Source organism: Pituophis catenifer, unplaced genomic scaffold, assembly GCF_029215685.1.
Source record: "Pituophis catenifer annectens isolate HBS135680 unplaced genomic scaffold, rPitCat1.0.hap2 SCAF_2, whole genome shotgun sequence".
Lineage (NCBI taxonomy): Eukaryota > Metazoa > Chordata > Lepidosauria > Squamata > Colubridae > Pituophis > Pituophis catenifer.
In genome coordinates this window covers 175496234-175520133 of record NW_027256882.1, presented here as the reverse complement: position 1 = coordinate 175520133, position 23900 = coordinate 175496234, and the positions used below count along the sequence as shown (strand labels likewise).

Genomic DNA, 23900 nt, shown 5'->3' with positions numbered 1-23900 from the left:
ATCCCTGTGAGGTCACATGTAGTTTCCTGCCACTCTTAGCTCCCTCTTCTCCACCACCACAAGTCAACAGGCTTCTAACAGAACCCCCTAGATATGAACCAAGGAATTCTGCCAGGACTAAAGCCAACCTTGTGCCTCTAGCCCACGGCTCTCCAACCTTGGCAACTTTAAGACTTGTGGACTTCATCTTCCAGAATTCCTCAGCCAGCTTTGAAGCTGAAGTCCACAAGTCTTAAAGTTGCCAAGGTTGGGAGAGCTCTACTCTAGCCAACACCATTAGTTGGTATTAGAACAAACCAACCTGTTTCATACTAAGCCATTGTGGCTTATTGGGATGATCCACAAAGGCTTTCTAATTCCACAAAAGACGTAATCATTACCAACTACAGCAGACATATCAGCATTAAGTGTGAACCAACTATCGGAGAACAACATTAAATAGAATGTAAGTTGTGGCTACAACCAACAATATCCTAGGTGAGGGAGCCTCTTGGAATCCCAAGAATATTTGCCACTCTAGGTTATTAAAAGCAGAGCAATGTTCCTCAGGGTTGCCAGTCTTCAAAGACATTTGAGTATCCACATACAGCACTATTTTTAGGCTTCTGGCAAAGCAAAGCAACACTCAGATCTGGAAGCCAAAATAGATGTGCTTTGGGAGTTACAAGGGAGGGAAGAAAATAATAACAGGTGGCTGTAGCTGATACAATCAAGACAGCAGCCGAAAAAGATCTGCAAAGAGGATTTATACAGAAAATGCATAAAAGTACTAACTATGCTCACAAAAACTCTGATGATACAGTCTTTGGGATCATGATTTTCTAAAGGACTAACCTATGGTTAGAGAGAAAAAATAGCCCTGAAAATGAACTCCTCTTAAGACTAAGGCGGCAAACAACAAATGATCACCTCTAACTATACACGTTTTATGTCCTCTATGGTATCTGCAGAACCCCAGTTAACAAAAATCACTATGCCCATACAGTAGCAAGAGAGCCAGAGAGCAGTGTCTCATAAAGTTGGAACACTGGGCTGACAATCAGCAGCCTTGTGTTTGAGATTCGTTGCAGCCGCAGGGCAGGATGAGATCCCATCGCACACTCCAGCTCCGTCAACCCAGCGATTCGAAAGTGGATGACTGCAAGTAGATAAATGGGCCCCACTTCGGTGGGCAACTTAATGGGGACATGAAAGGAGCCCCCAACTTGGCATCCCCCGGGCAACAGTGACGTCACCAGAAAATCCTTTCACCCTGGAAGCACTTTGATGCTTCCAATATTAGCAGAGAATCAAGCCAATTAAAATGCTACATCTCCGACTCCTACACTCACAGAGCACATAATCTCAAACAATTCACACAAACAAGGCCAAGACTCCTCCCACCAGTGTAACTCTGAAAAAAAGATGAAAGAATGATCAAAAAGGCAGAGAAATCTTCCAAAAGGATGCTTCCTAGGATGCAGTCTCTTGTTCAACCGAGACTATGATCATGATCGCATCCCAATGAACCAGGGGTGAGATTGGAGAAGAATCCCACAAGTTTTGATAGGGAATAAAGCCTACCTTAATGCTTCAAATCAGGAATGGGGGAGGGCAGGGGAGAAAACAGGTTTTATCTTATTGGAAGATGTATTCAGCTTTGTCTTAAAATTCTTGGATCCCAGATAAAAACAGAGTGAAGTCTTTCTAGTTGAGTCAGGATAGTAGCATGAACGCTACTTTCAAACTATCCTTGTGGTGAACAATCCAGCCACTTGCTTTCCAATTTACGTCTAGCCTCAGTACCCTTTAAAAAACTGAACTCTCACATGCTTTGCTCCCCTCCGGGAACAAAAGAAAACACCTAACACTCCTTCCTCAGGCTCCACCTGCCTTATTCGGCAGCTTCCTTGTGTGCGCTATGGTTGCACTTCCCCACCCACTCACCTTTATCAGCCGCCAGGTGTGGCAGCATCTTATGACTGCTTACGTGCTGCCAACATGGATGTTTACTGGGCCAGATTCCCAGGCACTCCCCACCAGGTTCCTCTGCAGCCAAGGCTGTGTTGCATCTGCCTTCCTTGTAGCCACTGTGTGGGGATGAGGTTACCAAGGCAACAGAAGCCTGGGTTGGTGGTTTTTGCTTGCTTTTTTTTTTAGCTCTTTGCAGTGCTGGATCTGCAGATTAACCTTGGCTAAAACCAACTTCTTCACAGAGAGAGAGAGAGAAGGGAGGGATAGGAAAGAGGAGCCTACAACATTTCACAGGTACAGCAGGATTCAAAGAGGATAGGGAAAAAAGGCTTCTAAAGGCTTTTAGAAGAGATCTTTTTTGTCTCCTAAAAAACAGCAACACTTTCGGCTGCATAGAGACTTGCTTTAGGAAACAGGGGGAAAACAGGGCATTTGGAAGTCTCACTGCCTGTTCCCCATAAAGGGCCTGTTGAAGCTCTTTGTCTGGGCCACCCACTTCCCAGCGTTTCGGCTGCCTTGGGAGTTGACTTTCAGCATACCCGGAAGTCATGTGCAGTCTGACCTTGTCTGAGAGCTTGGAAGACACCAGGAAAGTCGCACCTGCTTGTTCCCTGGGTAAAAGACCACTGCAGAATCCAAGGGTTTTTAGATTAGATCCAGCAATTGAAAAAGATCCCAGGGAAAGGCAGTTGTGAGCCTATTCTGCTCTGTAGGAAAATGGAGAGATTTTAGGACAGTTTCCACCAGAAGACATTTTATCTTGGAGCAAATGAAGGCTAGTTGAAGACAAAGGGTGAAAACTCAGAAAGCAGATTTGGGATGGGTCAAGATTCTTAAACGGAAAACTTTTAGGAGAAAGCAGGAATCCAAGACTTTGGGAAGGTTCAGAAATAAGAGAGCTAAATGATCCACAAGGTTCCTAACTCAGTTCTCCTGAAACCTTGAAATCCAGTCAGCCTGCATTCCTTTTCTGGACAAAGATGAAGTCACCAAAGGCGCCTTTGTTGCTCATCACCAGAGAAGAAGATTCATTTATGAAACCTTTTCCTACATCAGGGGGCAGGCACAAAGCAGGGAATGTACTGCCATTTGGGATATCTATTACCCCCATCAATGGGGGTTAATAGCTGTCTCAGAGTATTTTACTCACTGCAGTTGATAAAGTAGTTGTAATCTCTCATAGGTCACTACGTTCACATTACCAGCCGTTTATTTATTTAAAAGATACATTTAAAACACTCAAAGTATGAAAAACAAATAGGAGGAAGACTTAGTATATGATGGCAGATATGACATTGTTGCCGTTACCAAAACTTAGTGGGATGAAACCCATGATTAGAACGTACAGCTAGAAGGATTTAAATCAGTGGTGAAATCCAATTTTTTTTACTACCAGTTCTGTGGGCGTGGCTTGGTGGGTGTGGTGTGGCTTGGTGTGTGTGGCTTGGGCTTGGCAGGGGAAGGATACTGCAAAATCTCCATTCCCTCCCCACTTCTGGGGCCACCCAGAATTTGCCGGTTCTCTGAACTACTCAAAATTTCCACTACCAGTTCTCTGAACTGCTCAAAGTTTCCACTACCGGTTCTCCAGAACCTCTCAGAAGCTGCTGGATTTCACCCCGATTTAAATTGTTTAAAAGAAACAGACCTAATAAAAGAGGAGGTGGAGTTGCATTATATATAAGAAATTGCTATACTTCTAGAGAAATGCAAAAAAAAAAAAAAAGATGAAAATCTTCTTGAATGCATTTGGGTTAATATAAAAGGAAAAAAGAATGGCACTGCCATAGGTATATACTACAGGCCAAACAAACAAACAACCAGAGGAAATAGATGGATTTTTTGCTAATCAGTTAGTTCAGGAAGCACACTACAATAGTAATGAGGGACTTTAACTATCCTGACATCAACTAGGAGACTCTGCACCTAATGGAAGATCAAACAGGTTGCTGATAAATCTAGCAGGCAACGCCATCTCCCAAAAGATAGAGAAGGAAACTAGAGGGCCAGCGATATTGGACTTAATTCTTAGTTTCAGAGATAAAATGATAGAACAGATTGAAGTTGGGGGAACTTTGAGAGAGTGCAACCATGTCATGTTGGAATTCAACATAATGCAGATACAAGCAATAGGACAAAGTCCAGCTGGTTTCTTAAGGCTTTAAGAGAACCGATTTCAACAAATTTAGAGACAGCTTAGGAAGGATTCCATGGACGAAAATCTTAAAGGGGATAACAATTCAAGGAGCTTGGGAAAATTTGAAAAATGAGATTATAAAAAGCAGTCTTTTCACTGAAAAAGAAAAATAAGAGATCCTAGAAGAAACTACCATGCTAACGTAACTCTCTGATAAACTCAAAGACAAAAAGGACAAGTATAAAAAAAATGGAGAAAAGGACAAATAACACCAGTATATAGCTCAAATCTGCACAGATGAAGTCAGGAAAGCCCAGGCTCAAAATGAACTAAGACTTGCAACATATGTCAAAAATTTAAAAAGTTCCTTTTAATGTGTAAAAGGAAAAAAAAAATCAGCCCACTAATGGGAGAAGATGGCAAGGAGGTGACAGGCAGCAGGAAGAAAGCAGAACTGCTTAATTCATTCTTTGCTCCCTCCTCAAGAAGCCCTCTCTGGACCCAGCTGTTTTAGCAAACTATCGTCCAGTTTCCAACCTTCGCTTCCTGGCGAAGGTTGTTGAGAGTGTGGTTGCGCGACAGCTCCCGCAGTACCTGGATGAAACCGTCTATCTAGATCCGTTCCAGTCCGGCTTCAGGCCCGGGTACAGCACGGAAACGGCATTGGTCGCGTTGGTTGATGATCTCTGGAGGGCTCGGGACAGAGGTTGCTCCTCTGTTCTGGTCCTATTAGACCTCTCAGCGGCTTTTGATACCATCGACCATGGTATCATGCTGCGCCGGTTGGAGGGATTGGGTGTGGGAGGCACTGTTTTACGGTGGTTCTCCTCCTATCTCTCCGACCGGTCGCAGTCTGTGTTGGCTGGAGGGCAGAGGTCGACCTCAAGGCACTTGGTTTGTGGGGTGCCACAAGGGTCGGTCCTCTCGCCTCTCCTGTTCAACATTTATGTGAAGCCGCTGGGCGAGATCGTCCGTGGTTTTGGGGTGCAGTGCCATCTGTACGCTGATGACACCCAGCTGTACATCTCCACCCCAGACCACCCCAACGATGCCCTTGAAGTGATGTCCCGGTGCCTGGAGGCGGTGCGGGTCTGGATGGGGAGGAACAGGCTCCGACTCAATCCCTCCAAGACTGAGTGGCTGTGGCTGCCAGCGTCCCGATATAGTCAGCTGGTGCCATCGCTGACTATTGGGGGCGAGACATTGGCCCCCACGGAGAGGGCGCGTAACTTGGGTGTCCTCCTGGACGCACGGCTGTCCTTAGAAGAGCATTTGACGGCCGTGGCCAGGGGGGCTTTCTATCAGGTCCGCCTGATACGCCAGTTGCGCCCCTTTCTGGATCGGGACTCCCTATGCACGGTCACTCATGCCCTCGTTACTTCCCGCCTTGACTACTGCAATGCTCTCTACATGGGGCTCCCCTTGAGGAGCACTCGGAGGCTCCAACTGGTGCAGAATGCGGCCGCGCGGGTACTTATGGGGGCGGCATGGCGCTCCCACGTGACACCTCTCCTGCGCGAGCTGCATTGGCTTCCAGTGGTCTTCCGAGTGCGCTTCAAGGTGTTGGTTCTCATCTTCAAAGCGCTCCATGGCTTAGGACCCAGTTATTTACGAGACCACCTTCTGCCTCCGATAACCTCCCACCGGCCAACACGCTCCCACAGAGAGGGTCTCCTCAGGGTGCCGTCTGTCAGGCAATGTCGGCTGGCGACCCCCCGGGGAAGAGCCTTCTCTGTGGGGGCACCCGCCCTCTGGAATGAGCTGCCCCCAGGGATATGACTAATCCCGGACCTCCGGACCTTCCGCCGGGCCCTGAAGACTTTTTTATTTCAGCAAACCGGGCTGGGTTAAAAATTTTTAATTGGGTGAATTTTATGGGTAACGGGGTTTTAAAATTGGAGAAGCCTAAGATAATTTAATTTTGTTTTAATGTATTTTAATATTTCTATTGTGTGTTTTTAATTTTGGCTGTTCACCGCCCCGAGTCCTTCGGGAGAGGGGGCGGTATAAAAATTTAATAAATAAATAAATAAATTTGCACCTGTCTTTACACAAAAGCAAAAACAGTCCAGCCTATCAAAAACAGTATTGTAAAAGGCAAATTAAGAATACAAATCAAAATAGGCAAGAAAATAGTAAGACAATACCTATCCACTCTAGACTAGTACAAATCAGCAGGACTAGATGGATTACATCCCAGAGTTCGGAAGGAACTGGCAGACGTGGTATCAGAATCACTGAACAATATCTTTCAAAGATCCTGAAGGACTGGAGAACTAACAGAGGACCGGAATAGAGCTCCAATCATCAAAAACGGGGAAAAAATGGATCCAGAAAACTATAGACCAATCAGCCTGATATCAATATCTAGGAAGATCCTGGAACACATAATCAAGCAATCTGCGAACACCTAGAAACAACCAGAGTTATTACTAGAAGCCAACATGGTTTGGCAAATGCAAATCACGCCAAACAAACTTTATTGCATTCTTTGACAAAGTGACTAAATTAGTGGAGGAACTGAATGTTGTGGGTTTACTATACTTGAACTTCAGTAAGCTACTTGACAAACTACACCACAGCCTATTTTTTGTTAAGATAGAAAAATGTAGGATTAGACAGCATTTTGTGTTAAATTTAAATTTACCGACAAAGAAATAGAGACTAGTATAGCTATTTCAAGCTGTTTGCTAGTCTCCCTTTGTTTCTTTGTCGGTAAATTTAAATTTAACACAAAATAAACTGTCTGCGAAGGCTTCTGGAGTGGGGCTGAAAGGCGAAAGCGGGAGCAGTATGCTCCGTCCCATATTTGGGTAAAGCAGGTTGCCCTGATAGACCGGTCTCACAGGAAAAACACTTGATAGACAGCATTATCACCAAATGGATTTGCAGCTGGCTGACCAAACACACTCAATATGTAGTCCTCAATAGAGCTACATCTATATGGAGAGAAGCATGCAGTTGGAGTACTCCAAGGTTCTGTTTTCTGTCTTCAACATCTTTATAAAGGATTTAGATGAGGAGATATAAGGGGAACCCATCAAATTTGCAGGCAACACTAAATTGGGAGGAATAGCCAACAATTTAGAAGATATGCTTAAGATCCAGAAGGATCTTGACAGACTTGAACACTGGGCCCTATCCAACAAAATGCAACTCAGTAGTGGGAAAGGAACGTTTTACACATAGGCAAGAGAAACCAAATACACAGGTACAGATAAGGTACCATGTTTTCCCGAAAATAAGAAAGGGTCTCATTTTCTTTTGACCCCCCCCCCCCAAATAAGGGCTTGGCCTTATTATCGGGGGGGGGGGGGGGTCTTATTATTTTGGGGGTGCAGGAGGCAGTAAGCATGGGACTGGATGTCCCATTGCTGCCGTCACCTCCCCTCACCATTCTTCGCGTTGGCCACTGCCCTGATGTCTCCCGCCACCGCTGCTTCCTCGTGGAGCAGGACTCTGCAAGGCTTGTGCCGTTGCATGCACGAACTGAAGCACCGCCACGAGCTTCATCATACCAGCACAGCTGGCATCCTGCCGCTCACGGCTGTGCCAGTATGTCGAACCTCGCAGCTGTGCTGCAGTTCCTGCATGCAATGGCACAAACCTTGCAGAGTTCTGCTCTACGAGGAGACGGCGGCAGGATGAGTCTCACAAAGACTCGTCCTGCCAAACTCCTTGAACTCGCCAAACTCCTTGATCTCGCGAGAAAGTTTTTTCTACAACGTGTCTCCCTGGACAGAAAGGCGAGGAACGTGATGGTGCTGGAAAGGCAAGATGTGCGTCTTGCGGCCCAACGCGTCCCACCCCAATGGCAACAGCAGCCTGGCTGCTTCCCTTCCCCACTGTCTCTTTATTGAGAGGGGTGGCAGGTGGGGCGGGGGAGAAGTGAGACACTTCTCGCCCATCCCACCTGCCACCCCCAAATTGCACCCTGAGAGAGGACATCTGCTGCAGCCTACCCAACATGGCTTCTCACCAATGGGTTGGATGGCAACCAGCATAGCCACAAGGGACACTGGCTATCAATTGAGAGAGTCTGGTTTAGCTTCATCAACCACAGCCTTCCATGGAACGAAGGATGCTGTAGAGCAGGGGTGTCAAACTCAAGGCCCCAGGGGCCGGATCCGGCCAGCAGGATGCTTAGATCTGGCCCATGGGGCCACCCTGGAAACAGCAAAGGACTGGCCCACACTGCCTCTACCAGTGAAAAGGGGCTCCCGAGCTCCGTTTTCTCTGGCAGAGCACTTGGGCCACCACAGGCGCCCTTGACACAAGTGACGTGAAGCTGGCCACGCATACCCTGCCCCTCCCCCAGGTCAAACACAACCCTGATGCGGCCCTCAATGAAATAGAGTTTGAAACACCTGCTTTAGAGGAAGGTAGGCACTGATAAGAACTCCCTATGAATTGGGGGAAGAGAAGAATAAGAATCAAATTTATCCAAAAAATAGGCATTTTTGCTGGGTTCAGTGAACCTTGCATCATTGCTGCCGTCATCTCCCTATTATCCAAGCCCCACAATCTTTGCAACAGTTGAGATCAAACTTAAACACTGACAATATTGAAGTTGTTAAAAAAATAAACAAGGACGGATTACGTCTTTGGAAGACCCTACAGGTACAGAGTAGTCTCCTGCAAATACCAGTACAGGCTTTCCCAGCTTGCTCCCAATCTCCATATTCTTGCCACCCTATTTTTTTCCCTGGGCACCTGAAGTTTGGCATGTTCCTTCAGCAGTCTGTCGTACTCGGCTGTCAATCCTTCAGCCTGTTTGCGCATAGCCAATGCCTCGTTGTCTGCCTTGCTCAGGGCTGGGTGAAAAAGAGAGAAAAAGGACCACATCAGTAATGTTTCAGCATCCTCACACATCTAGTTATTAGAGCAATCACAAGGCAAGGGTGCAATTGAATCTCTCACTGAAAATAGGTCATTCCATATCACAGCTTCTCTCCTCCCAAATCAAAAAAACACAACAGCCTGCCTGTTCTATTATCGGCTTCCAAAAAAACCACCTCTTTCAATTTTCGCAAAACTCCTACAAGTAAAGGATTCAGGTGACTAGTTGTGCCCAGCTATACAGGTGGCTACTAGTTTGCACCAACTCATTATGTAATGGAAGTGTCACAGCCAATTAACTTGTCTTTGATTGAGGACTGCAGAGCTGAGATAATTACATAAGGTTAGTTAATTAGCTAGAATATTTCTTCCCTGGTGATTTTATTCTGAATCAGAATAAAACCAGTTGACACTTCCATCAAAAATCAAGATGACTTTTGAGAACAATTACAGTGAGATAAGGTTTGTAAATCCATAATACTCTCTTTAACCTTAGAGTACTGTCATCTACAATGTGATCGACTTCATCTAAATTCTATAATAGATTCTGGTTATATAAAACACACACTAACAAATGACATAGTATGCCATGTTTTTACTGAACACACGAGGCAACATTCATTGTCTTTGTTGAAAAAAATATGTGAACACCTAGGACAATGAGGTCTCTTAAGAGGGAAAATTTTAATCAATGAAATGACTTGAGGGTCCCTCTACTATAAAAATAACCCCAAAGATAATCATCAAAGTCTATGCTTTATGGGACAAGCTGTGAAATGAATTCTGCACATTTTACAAAAGGAACTGAGATGCTTAGGAGGTTAAAAAGGGACCATAAAATCATTGTGCAAAGACTTCTGTCTCAATCAGCCGGTGGCAAAGCAGATATTGCAGTGACAAATGGGGAAAATGCAACATTACTGTCACTCTTCCCAGGATTGATCTTTCAAAAAAAAAAAAAATCGTGACAAAAGCAAGGCAAGCAATATTCCAGAACATCAAAAAGGTTAATGGCTAAAAAACTGTAGCCAGTTTTGTATTGTCCAATGTCAATGAGTCTTCCGCACGGAAAACATTAAGAGTGATTGGCATGGGAGAACAACCAAACAGAAAAGAATCTCTAAAACCTACCAAAGACTACCTGGATGATTCTATTAAAACTATGTTCTGTGGAAACATGACCTGAAAATGGAACTTGTTAGTATTAACGAGAAAGATTATGTCTGGAAAAATAAAATACCGCATTCCAGAAAAAGAATCTCATCTCAGCTATAAAGCAGGGTGGTTTTCACATCATGTTTGAATCTATTTTGCAAACTGTCCAGATCCTGAGGCTATAAAATTTGAGGAAACAATTACTGCTAAAATTCTCATGTCTATCACCTTTAACTGGGCAAAACGGTGCATGATAGGATAACAATTTTCGGACACAAGTACCTCAAATGGGCCAATTTACACAATGTGTCTAAAATCTAGGAGCCATGACTCCTATAAGATTGAAATTTGCCAAATCTGTGATTGTGCTGCCACCTAGAAGTTCAGTAGACAGATCCCACTCTAGCCCTCTGGAAGTTGAGTAGACCTGCCCCTCCTTTGACACTCGAGATCAGGTGGACCTGCCATAGTCCTCTGGAGGTTAGGAAGACTGGTCTCACAATCAACTGTTGTAATTAAGCTGGCTGGAAGTTGGAAGTCATTCCTGACCACTGTTTTTTTGGCCGTGGTCGTTCTGTTTCTGTTTAGGTATGGAAATATCTCTGAAACAATGGTCATAGATCCTAGATTCTAAATTGTACCAGCAATTGTACAGTGAAATATCAGAGCATTCATCCATGAGGTGATGCTTAAACAAATGTAGGTCAAAAATTCCAACCACACAAATAAATTTACAAAAGAATGGCTGAAGTAGACGAATTTTTGTATTTTGAGACTTTAAGCCAAGGACAATTCAAAAATATCAATGAGTTGAAGCACTTTATAAAGAGGAATAGACTAAAACATTTCCAAACAAATGTGCAGGATGGAGCAACAAGTACAGAAAAAACTTAGTTGAACTAATCCTAAAGTTTTTTCATATTTTTTCCTAACACAGTGAATGTTAACCTAGTTGACAGGGTGCACTGTTCTGCATATTGCTTGTTAAAAACTTTATATAACTTTATAAAATAATTTTTTCGTACATTAATAGACGGTAGATGAAGTTAAGATTATACTGTAGGTCACAGTACTGCAGGATTATGGATAGTTCTAAATTGCTCACAAACTTTGTTTCACTGTTGAACTGTTGTGGAAATCTGAAATAAGCAAGCAAACTGTAATTTTCAAAATGAGGCAAGAAAGCATTACTATTTTGGTTATTTCAAGATTTTTCTTTGCTGTTTGTTATTAAAGTGGGAGCCAAAAGAATGGAAAATAATGTAAACTATGACACTTGCTAATAGGAACCAAGGAGCGGCTGTTCTACCAAATAATGCTTCTTTTAACATACTTGATAGAAAGTACAAAGCATACATATCTCTCTCAATCCAATATGCTTTGTGTGTATAGTTAAGATGAAAGCTATTCCATACCTCCCTTTTAGGAAGGAGGTTAGAAGTAAAATAAGATTCTGAATCAGCCCTGTTCAGATTTTCAATTTTGCACAGTATAGTAAACAATGAAAGTAGATCTCTCCAACTTCTTCACTTTTTTTTGTTTTTCTGCAATATTCAGACCAATCTCTAGCTTTTTGATAAAGTTTGTATTGTGTTTCTGTTTTTGTTTTTGCTTGATTGTTAATATATTTGTTTGTTGCATGTTACCCAGAGTCCTCTGAGATGGAGTGGTTTGTAAGAACTGTTAAATAAACATCTAAGTTAAATTTCTATGAAGGAGGTGAAAGATGAAATCCTAGTGAAGCCTTCAGCAATTGAATGCCTTCCAGATAGGCTGGACTACAAGTTCCAGAATTCCCAGCCACAAAGCTAAGATTACATTGGCTAGGAATTTTGGGAATTCACCTGCCAATGATCTGTTGAGGGGATGAGAAAATACTGTAATTTGAATGAGATGTTTGAAATGGAGCTTTTCTAGTTTGGGCCATGATTGGAAACCAGCTCTCCTGAACAGTTCCAAGATCAGAATGCACCACAATACCAAGGACAAGCATTGGGAAAATTTGCTACTCAACTATCATTTTTATGGGTTCTCATCTTCTTGCAGTTGATGAAGGGAACAATATTAGATGAATTAAATTACTTAAAAGTATGCACCCTTGCAACTCAACCCAACCCAATCCAACATGTCTTCCTTTTAACTTCTACAAAGACTTTCAAAGCAGTATAACTCCCCTTTTACTGCAAGTGCTAACAAGAACGGAGGATTTTTATACCCACTGCTTCATTTCAGACTCAAATCGTGACATCACCCACATAGTAGCTAAATTTGTCACTGCAGCAGTTAAAATTAGGCAACAGTTAATTTCAGACTCAACCTGATAACGTCTTTGGACCATTTCATTTCTCTTTATCCTCCTCTCATATAAATTATTACTGTATTATCAAAAACAACCAAGTGTAGGTACTAACTGAGAATGATCAATTATATTCAAAGCCAGTTTGGCCAGAAAAAAACCCACCAAAAACCTTTTTGAAGGACTGGAAACCTCACATGGGCTTTTTGTTGAAAGGAGACAGGACTGAACTGATGATTTGGGGATTAAAAAGGATTAAAGGGAAAGGAATTATATGACAAAAGGAAGGAGAAAAAGAGGGAGAAGTAAGCAAGTAAGATAACTATTGGATGGAAAGAAGGAGCAGAAATAATTCTACATTTTATTTTTATTTTTTTCCCTTTTAATTTTTCTTACTTAACAGTGAAACATTTCTTGCAATTCTCATTTGCCTTATCTATTTTAAATAGGGCATGGTACTCTTATCCACTATTTTGGCTTTTTCTCCTCTTTCTTCTGTGTAAATTACTTGTACTCTACTTGTACCCCACTCCCCGCCCCACACTGTAATATTGTTAAGAATTGTACATTCATCTGGTCATTGATTTGACCAGATTCAAAATTCAAAAAGGATTTGAATTTGAATATTTATAGAGAGAGAGCCGAAGGCAGCAGACCTTGTACTCACTCCTATTTTCTCCCAAACAACCCTGTGAAGTAGAGGTTGAGTTAAGAGAGAACGAATGGCCCAAAGTAACCAAGTGAGCTTATGAGACTGAGAGTAGACAAACATCTGTGTCTCCCTGCTCCTGGAACAACACCTGCCCCACTAAGCCATACTGGTGCCTGTGAGAAATTAGCCCACTATCCACCCTTTAAGACCGAGACCTGCCTGTGCGTATGGGACAGCACTTTGCAAGGGAGAAAGTCTTTGAATGGGCCTGCCAAATTATGAAGCTTTTTGGCCTCTTAACGACTGAGCCCTAGCTGAGGGATCAGCACCAGGTGGAAAGCATGCTACTCTCTTTGACAGCTATAAAAGGCGATGCTGGAAAAAGAGAGATGCCACTTCACCCGGGCAGGCACAAGCAGCTGTTCCACCTTACTACTAGATCACCCTGCGTCCTAAAAATAATGCAAAAAAAAAAGCACGCCCATCTGGAAGACCTCCTGAATGCTCCTTGTGGTTACAACACAGCAATCTGGTACTATCCATCTGCCTGGCCACTATGCCATTTGATCAGTTCGGACAGAGGGAAGAATACACCGAAGCGTTATGCAAACCCACTCAGGATTGCAAAGGTCAGTCGCCACCTAGAACTTCTCAGTTCCAGGATTCCTCTAGGGCTGATGTCAACCCCTTCAATTTGCCATCCCTGTATATGGGATCCAGAGGAGCTGCTCAATTGATACTGCAATAGAGAAGAGTAGTCACATGTCAGGGAGGAGCAGGGGGGAGGGAATGACATACTATAGCTTTCCAAGGTTTGTAGACCACCTGTCTCCAACTTCCCTAGGGTGGGAGAACGGTTATGTATGTATGTATGTATGTATGTATGTATTTTATTTATTTTAATTCATATGTCAAATTTAAAAACCACCCATCTTACAAAGCAACTCTAGGCGGTGTACAATGATGGGGGAATTAATGAGCAGTTGGTGTTGCAAACTACCCAGATGAACATCGCAATGAATGCCTTGTGCAGCTCTACAGTATCATAAACAGACCCTCTGAAATACTTCTATGTGTTTAGTGTTCAGGACATAGTTTGTGGGAAGCAACAACTGAGTTAGAAAGCCACCACTGTTGGGTCTTTGAAGCAGGTGTCCGTATTATCAAGAGGGAACTCTCCTGTTATCTCACCTTCTCTTTCTGACATTCAGTACTTGCACTGTATTATATTTCTGCAAGCATGCCCAAATCCATGGGAATGTCTTTATTAATTATCTGGGGTTTTCTCAGAAGAATGTAAACTGAAAACTTCAGCAAAACAGTGTTATTGTCCTTGAATATGGATGTACAACTAAATATGCACAAGAGAATAACAAGAAGATAAGCAGGATCGGAGAGGGAAAAATAGCGGTAGGATGAAGGCAGTAACACTCATGAGCCCTCTTTTCTGTGGCCAAAACATTTTCAAATCACAATTACCAGAAGTGAGTGTCTTACTCTGCCACACAAATATATTTACCATAAGCTCCATGATAGAATTAGTAACATTTTAATAATTTAAGTGAAGGAGAAACCAACTCTCTCAAAAAGAAAATCTAGGCAAAAAAAAAAAAAAAAGAGGAGGAGGAGGAGGAATATCCTGACACAGTCTCATGTGTGATATACCACAGTCTGCATTTATTGCTAAGGCTGACATCACATTTAGCACTTGACAATTGAAAAGTTGCTCTTCCTTGGTCTAGAAAAGAACAGAAATAGAAGCAGCCCTCCCCACGTAGCTATTGCGTTCTTGCAAATTTTGTTTCTGCAGGAAAGGTTGTGCTCCCAAGTTTTATTCAGTTGTGTTCCACAGTTCAGGTTCTTTCAGCCGAAATGTGCGGTCTTGCATGGATCAGTGTGAACAAAGGAAGTTACATCATCTTAAACCAGAGATCAGCTGGGGAAGAGGAAGAAGGAACTGAACAAACTACTTGCAGAAGTGGCATATTGTTTTTAGGCAAGTGAGCTTGAAAAAGCCCCAGTTTCTTGCCAAGGCTGGGCATGCACACTGCTGAAAGAAAAATGACCATAAAGAGCTGGAAGGAGATATCTCACAAAGTGATCTCTGCCCTGAGGGTCAATTTAATCAGAAAGCAATTAATTTTACAACTGGACAGAACCTGCAGGACAAGAGAAATGACTCCAGAGAAAGACAGTGTGTGTACAAACAAATGTTCCAGGGTTGGCTCACTGATTCCCAAAGTTGGATGCCAAGTGGATTATTTAAAGCCAACAGGAGGAACAAGACTGTACATGAGGAAGGCACATGGGTATACAGTTCTAGTTATAAATAGATACTATATCACCCCTTCAATAGCTTCCAACCTTAAGAGCCAACTGTGCAAAATTTGGAGTAGGGGACAGAGAGAAAACAAGAGAGTTACTCAAGTAAGTTATTCTTTCTTCCTCTAAATTGCTGGGAAATGGCATTTGTCGTGTAAAGTATATAAGCTTCAGGGTGATCTACGTGAGACCTTTCATGCCTGAAGCTTCCCCTCTCACCTTTTTTGGTAGAGGTCAAGTCATCCTGTAGCTTCTTGACTTCAGCATGCAGAGTTCGGTTTTCTTCCTCCGCCCCAATGCTCTTGATGTCCAGGTCGGCCACTTCCACCCCTGCCAGCTTCAGTTCCTGCAAGTAAAACAAGAAGCGATACTGAACTGATGGACGGCGTGAATAAGTTGGGAGAAAGGAACTCTGACCATCTGAAATCAGGTTCACCAAAAGAGAAGTCTCCTGACCTTTCCTGTAACCATTTGAGCTGTTGCTTATGTGCAGAAGAACCCAGAATTCAGAGGAACCCGGTCTCTCCCAAAATAGCAGAATCACAACTACTGTCTTACCCAACCCTCAGACTCATGTGCTGTTCCATATCTTTTTCCTGAGGCCCCCAGAAATGATACCAATCTAATTCAATAGTATGCATCACATAATGTATAGTTACCTGCGTTTGGTTTGCCCAATGGAAGTACATCTGCATTACATGCTTCCAAACAGGTGTGACACCTGAACAAAATCCTACTCTCCTCCCACCCAAAATCACAGTAGAAATTACTACTAATACCATGAACTACAATCACTGACTGGACACATAGTGCCTCCCCCACCACCACACCCTCAATCTCTTCTGATCAGCATTCTTGCCAGTCCCTCTTCAGATATAGCAGATGCCCTCAGAGGCCACAGGTAGATAAATCGTTACGATAAAGCAGTAATTCTGGAAAGCTATGAATAGATTCCGTCAGAGGTTTTGCAAGACAAAGACAAGAATATACAGCTAGGTAGTACCTTTTTGTACTCTCGGCCAAAAGAGCTATTGCAGGAAGTACAAAGGGACAGTAATCGAACTTATGGCAAATTGCTTGGGGAAAGAAGCACTTAAGTGCCCAGCCTGTCTCTAAGTGTGACTCTGACAAAGTCATTTCGGGAGGCATTCAAGTTGTCACAGCACAGGCAGTCCTCGACTTTCGACCACAATCAAGCCCAAAATTTCTGTTGCTAAGCAAGAGATTTTTAATTTTATCCCATTTTACGGCCATTCTTGCCACAGTGGTTAAAGGAATCACTGCAGTTGTTCAGTTAGTAACACAGTTATTAAGTGAATTTAGCTTCCCCATTGACTTTGTTTATCAGGTCGCAAAAGCTGCGACATGATCCCAGGACACTGGGATCATCATAAATACGAATCGGTTCCCAAGTGTCTGCATTTTGATCACGTGATAGTGAGGATACTGCAATGGTCGTAAGTGTGAAAAAAAGGCCATAAGTCACTTTTTCACTGCTGCTGTAACTTTGGTCACTAAATGGAACTGTTATAAGTTGAGGACTACCTGTACTTCATGTGCACAGTACTACTTACTCATCCTTAAGGTCTTGTTCAAAGCAGACTTTCCTAACACTTGTAGCCCTGTTACACACCAGCACCTGACGCCAACGGAAATAATGATGTCTGGCATTTTTGTGGCAAGAGAAGACACAAAAGGTAAATCAAGGTAAAAGGTAAATCAATCAGATTCTCAAGGTACAACGCCAATGTTTGCAATGGCACATACAGAACCTCTGGCAAGGCTCAGCTTTCTTTCCAATTAACCTGTTCCTCCATCCTCCAGTCATAAATCTGGCCATCTGTCTCTGGACCTGCTACCCATGGGATTTATATAAACCTGACTGGGGCCTGCTTGGGAAGGGAGAAGATTATAGGGTTGGATGCACATCAGTCATCTAAGCAAGATGTTTTCGTAAGGTTTTGGTTTTTTTTAACTAGGTGCCTATTTGAGGGTTTATATTCATTTGCATTAATTGATCTCAAAACAGAATACACTGTTAATTATCTCTAACTGCCTGCAAAATCTGCAAAAAGAGAAGATGGCTGTTGTCCACACTTGTTCTAGAGCAGTGTTTCCCAACACTGCTCTAGAACAAGTGTGGACAACAGTCTTCTTTTTTTTTTTTTCCTCAACCTTGGCAACTTTTTAAGATGTGTGGATTTCAGCTCCCCAAGCGCCCCAGCCAGCATAATTGAAGTGGAAGAGCCTTTGGTGCAGAAGAAAAGTGAATTTTCAAGAAGAAAGAATGATTAACGTGGACGGTGAAATTAATGGAGTTGACAGAGCAGGTGAAATTGTCTGCTTTGATTAAAGAAAGCAGCCTTTAGCTTGTTTTTGCTGGGAAACTACCCTTGGATTGTTTGTTTTTGCTTGAAATGGAAAGAAATGAAATTTTAACCTTGGGTTTTGATGATTAGGCTTTTTCATGATGATAGTAGCACCGTTTGTTATGGCTTGTTGTAGTTCAAAGGCTCATCGATGTTTAGTTGTTTGTCTGTACTGAAGAAAGGTGGAAGTTCCTTTCCCCCCCTTTTGGCCTGCACTTCCCAATTTTACTTTTTTTTGCCCTACCTTTCCCATTTTCTTTTTAATTATTTTTTCTTCGCTTTTTTGAATGTTTTTTTTTTTACTTAATAAAGTCTTTTTTTGGGGGGGGGAAACAAGACCGACTGGGTAATGGAGAGGGTTGGATGAGTCTTTTAAAAAAATATTTGAACTGAGAAAGCCTTTAATTCATGGTTCAGTTTCTGTGAGCAGCAGCATACTCAAAAAGACACAGGCAGAAGTGAAAGCTGAATTTCTGCAATGCTGTGCGCAGAAAAAAATGTCATATAAAATTTTCACCAGAGGTTCACACCCCTATGGAATGTCCTGATTCTGCTTATATCTTTTGTCCTTTACTTCCAAGAGCCTGGCATTCCTCCTCCTCCATTACTAAAGTGCAAGTCATGGCAAATAACTGATGGATTTCAGCCAATTTTTCTACTAGCCATTTCCCCAGCATACTTGATAGCTACTAAAAATCTATTCTTCCCCACAGGTGTTCCAGCAAAAATGTATTGCATAAACAAATTTTATGTGGCAACCTCCAAAAACACCCAAAAACAAACCCTCATTCTTTTTTTCAGTATCATGTAAATTACAAAAGAATTTCATTTTGGGTAGGATAAATTGTTCATACAAGAGCCATTTGGAATAGACTAATGCCCAAATAAGCCAGTTGTTTTGCACATCATTTGTGGCAGAAGTAATTAAATAAATGATAAATTATTTTTAAAATAAATAATTCTCTTTTCTACCTTGATTAACCAGATACTACCAGTATTAGGAAAGCAGGACAGGAGGGCAATAGCCTTCCAGTGGAGTTCTCCAGATTACTCTGACTTGGAAACAGCATATAGCTATCGGGATCTGTAGCTACTACTAGCATTTTATCCATCTGCTCCAAAGTTTATGCTGTGTATTTTGCATTAACATTAGTTCAAGCCGGTCTATACAAATTACTACGTAGTCCTCACAGAACAACCTGCCTATCAACACAGAAGCCAAGTAATCTAGAAAAGAAAGGGGAAATATTTTTAAAATTGCTTGTCCTTAGGCAAGATTTAGTTGCCTTATGTGCATGGTTTCCAGAAATGTGGTGGCAGAGACTCTATCCCAGTTCCCAATATTTTGAAGAAATACAAGTCCCATCTATTTCTCAAGCCATACAAAGCTGGGGGCCCAGTTTTCAGGTCAGCCTCTCTTCCATCCTATCTTACCCTTCTCCCATTTGGGTTGCGACAAGGCCTGCTTCTAGAGCAGGGGTGTCAAACTCGATTTCATTGAGAGCCACATCAGGGCTGTGGTTGACCTGGGGGGGGGCGGCATGGCCAACTGGGTGGGTATGGCCAGCTTTACGCCACTCCCCAAACTGCTGGCATATTTCCTCTTTGCACTGGGTAGACCGGGCCGAAGTGATGTAGGCCAGCCCCTTGCATTTTCCAGGATGGCCCTGTGGGCCGGATCCGACCACATATCAGGCTGAATCCGGCCCCCAAGCCTTGAGTTTGACACCCCTGTTCTAGAGGGAACATCAAAATAAAACCACCTTGACCAATGCATGTAATCATCAAAGAAAATAGTGCATATGTAGCTGAGAAACCTTGAAACCATCTTTACAAACCAGATTCCTCCCCAACCAAATACGGTTTCTTGGGAAGATAAACTAGCATTTCCTTCACACAACCTCCAACTTATTTATTTTTCAATGCAAAAGTGTTTCCTGTAATGTAGGGGGGAGGCAATATGAAAAAGACAAAGAAATATGGAGTTGGGGCTTTACTTTCTCAGAATCTATGAAGGAAGAGCTGGCTGGGTGACCTTGGGCCAGTCAATCTCTCTCAGCCCAACTCAGTTTACAGGTTGTTGTTGTGGGGAAAATAGAAGGAGGAAGGAGCATTAACATGTGTTTGCCGCCTTGAGTTGTTTATAAAAATAATCAAGGCGGGATATAAAATAAACGCCAACTAAGCAACACTCACTTGGGGTGCACAGCCAGGTGTGCCAGAGAGATTCTTTCATCCCTTGGCTCCACCATCACTACCATCATCTTCTGCACCCACATAATAAGAACAGGCAATGCAAGCAAAACACCTTCCCACGTTCATCAGCTCTTCCACAGCACAATCCATTTTCCCATATGAGGAACTGGGAGTCTTTGTGGAGGACTGAACCAATAGGGCTGTGAAGGTGCGTAGGCACACATGCAGGTGCATATCTAAATTAAAAACAACAGCAGCAGCAAATGCTTTCAAAATAAAAGCAACGCAGTTGTATTGTGTGTGGGGCGTACATTCATTTACATTTGATTTCTAATTTCCAATTGGCCTCACATGGGCCAGACAGGAAAGGCCAAAGGAATGGATGTGGCCCGGGGCCCGTAAAATGCCTGGGTGTGGTCTCGGGACAGCCCTTTTTTTCTTGTGACCAATCTGACATAGAAAAACACAAGACAACGCTCCAAAGGACACTATGTGACTTCAATCCCCAAATGGGAAAGTTCAATAAGATAGTCAGAAGAGCATAACCTCTCTGGTCCAGGCCAAGTAAAGCAATGGTGAAATCCAATTTTTTTTTTACTACTGGTTCTGTAGGCATGGCTTGGTGGGCGTGGTGTGGCTTGGCAGGGGAAAGATATTGCAAAATCCCCATTCCCTCCCTACTCCTGGGGGAAGGATATTGCAAAATCTCCATTCCCACCCCACTCTGGGGCCAGCCAGAGGTGGCATTTGCCGGTTCTCCGAACTACTCAAAATTTCCACTACCGGTTCTCCAGAACCTGTCAGAACCTGGATTTCACCCCTGAAGTAAAGGGAACAGATGTGGGAAAAGAGCAATTAAACTTCTACCTGAACCCCAAATGGCAATTTCAACCCTGTAAGACAAAATCTATCTGAAGGTTTCAGAAAAGACAACATTTGCCAGGAGGGAAAGGGAACAGAAAAAAATAAGCCAATGTCCCCGTTATCTCTAGCTTTGCCAATCTGAAACATAAGGAACAGTTTGCAATAATCACCAACCTTGAACATCATCTGTATGCAGTTATACCTTGTTTATAACTACACTTTATCTTTACATATTTACAGCCACAATGTTCAAAGCCTCTTGTTATCCAGGGAGGTCAAGGCTATCAGCTACCGATGTCATTTTAATTAACTTCATAAAAAAAAATAATAATTCTGCCATGTTGAAAGACTTTTCCCTTGCAGCAACTAGAGATATTAGGTTAGGCTGCCCCCTTGTGGTTTTTATCCACACAAAATTTGAATATACTGAAATTTTAAAGGGTGGGCGAGTTGATTTTGAGTAGATATTAAAGGGAGAATGAATACCTCAAGGGAAAATACACAGATCACAGGGTCCAGAATTCTACTAATTCTTCCATTAAGCCCGAAACTAATATTGTTGTCCATCCTAAAGCAAAAACTTTCATTTTTATAGAAGGAAGAAATAGAAATGCCAGATTGAGGGGAACAACTGGGCAACAATACCTTAGGAAATACAGCTACACCAATTCCTAGTGAGTCTAACACGCTTGGAAAGGGCATGGCGACCGCTTGGCAGAGCTCAAATGTTTCTTTATTATTTTATCCACGTAGGGGGAAGGGGGCATCTGGCATCAAAGCTTTGCAGCTGGATTTCAAAGTGTGTCTTCTTTAGCAACTTTAGCAACCACCTTTCCTTGGCCTGGTGCCATCTAAATTTGTTTGATACAGAAAACAGATTACTGGCATTTTTCTTTATGTGCCGGCTACAGAGTAACCTGTTGATCAAGGAAGACCATCGGCTGCTGTAGCAATATTCCAAATCAGGGAGAGCTCAGCATAATTCAGAAGCTTACATGATAATAAACCAAGAGGCTCTGTAAGAGGCTGCAGTTACCTGCAAGGCATAAGGATTTGCAGCCATGTCTATTAAGGAAGGAGCAGAATGATGCAGCAGCTTCCCTGGGTCAAATTAGTATCAAGCAAGTGAAAAAGAGCAAGCAGAGGCTTTTGGCCACCAGTCACTTGACCAGTTTAAGATTTCTAAAGATTTTTTTACATTTTAAGATTATTAAAAAAAAAAAAAAGTGATAGAAATAGCAAACTGATCCTCACTACCCAGAGTCTGTCTGTACCTCTACTATTACTGTAAAGCAGTGTTTCCAGTGGTGGGATTCAGCCAGTTCGAACCACTTCGAGAGAACTGGTTGTTAACTTTCTGAGCAGTTTGGTGAACTGGTTGTTCGAAGAAATCACTAGGGCAGAGAACCGGTTGTTAAATTATTTGAATCCCACCGAGTGTTTCCCAATCTTAGCAGCTTTAACATGGGTGGACTTCAACTCCCAGAATTCCCCAGCCAGCAAGGTTAGCTAGGGAATTATGGGAGATGAAGTCCACTCATCTTAAAGCTACAGGGTTGGGAAATACTGCTATAAAGAATGAGAGTTCAAAAAATAACTAAGGTTCAATCCTCATCACTCCTCTAACCCTAACAAGAGTTTCCACTGCCCACAGACTCTGCTCCGCTGGGAAACACAGGACTCCCAACACAAAACTCAACAGTTTTGTCTCCCCTTTTCCCTCCCTAAAATTTAATCGGCTCCAGATACTGGAGTTTTAACTCCGAGAATTCTCAGCACTGGCCATGGAGAAAGTTGCCTTGAACTTCACTTTTTTGTTGGGAGACGCAGCCTTTCAAACCTTAACTACAATTGTAAAACAGAACGTGAAAACAGAGGTGCTTGCTTTTCTCGGCTGCCTTGTCTTACAGGTGATGCCATGCAATTCTATGGACACATGCTTGCAAAAAAAATTACATTTTTGTGATGTGCTCCACTGCTGTCTGCCAGAAGAAAAAGCACTCCTGAAAGAACAAAGTAGGAAATTGGGACAAGATGCATTTTGATCATTAGAACTAGAGGAGGAGTCAAAAAACCAGGCTGCAGAGCCAAGAGTGGCTCTATCCTCTCTCCAGTGAATCACTTTATACCTGGATGCAAAGAGTCAGCAAAGTCATTGCCAGCCAACCGTTGCTTTTCTGCTTCCATTGGAGCAGAATCAGAATCGCAAAGAGATTAACGGCTAATTGATAGGCACATACTCTGGCAGGCTCGGTCCCCAGAGCCTCTGGTTCAAAAGAATGATTGGAAGCAGATTCTCTTAAAGCTGTAACCCATCAGGACAGATTACATCCCCCTCTTCCACCACAGTCATTTTTCCTCCCGATGTATCTTCTGATTATTTTTTTTTAATGTACAACGGCGTAAAGAGTGAAATGGATTCTAGTTTCTTAGCCGCTCAGACAACACCGTCTTTAACCCTTGTTTTAAAAAAATACTCCCATTTTCCCATTTAAGGGTCCCCATGGGAAGAGAGACTGCCATGCCAGGCGCTCTGTGTGCTTGACATTTGCCTCTGCCGCAATCACAAGAGTCAGATTGCCCACAGTGTATTCTTGGAAGGAAAAAGGACAGAGGTCCCTAGCTAGCGATTAACCCCAATGCTGAGGTTAGGGCCATAAAAAAGGGACAGAAAGACGCTTAGCCTGATAGGATTACAATGGCAAGCAGAAAGTGAGCCAATAAATCAGGCTCAGTCAGGGCAAGATCCCTGCATGCCACTTGCTGCCCAATAGGAGCACCCCATCTGCATTTCCTCAGTGCAGAAAGCCTCCCAGGCGGAGCGTGCCAAGCCCTCTCCCTCCTGGTGAAACGGGGGGGGGGGCGGCGGAACCATCTCAAGGGAATTTCTACAACCAACCAGAATCAGAATCACCCAGGTAGATTTAGCTTTCTGAGATCTAAAAACTCAAACTGTTCCCAAACAGCAACACATTTGCAACAGAGGCATGAGAACTGTGACGAATCCATGCATGTGCATTTTTAAAATTGATTTTAAAAAGTTCATCCAGCACTGAAGTACAACAATGGAGTGTTTGCCTACCAGTAGACTAAATATTTCAAAGGCCTGGCTAAATG

The 23900-nt window shown here is 42.8% G+C and overlaps 1 protein-coding gene across 1 annotated transcript in view; it reads right to left on the bottom strand.

Moving 5' to 3' along the window:
* The window catches only part of BCAP31 (B cell receptor associated protein 31), a 52541-nt gene that overhangs the window by 5301 nt on the left and 23340 nt on the right, over positions 1–23900 (bottom strand). Inside the window, exons 6-7 of the mRNA XM_070938151.1 lie at positions 15574–15700; positions 8804–8904 (exon numbers count right to left, since the gene is read on the bottom strand). Coding sequence (XP_070794252.1) covers positions 8804–8904; positions 15574–15700 — 228 coding nt within the window. The remainder of the gene's footprint in view (positions 1–8803; positions 8905–15573; positions 15701–23900) is intronic.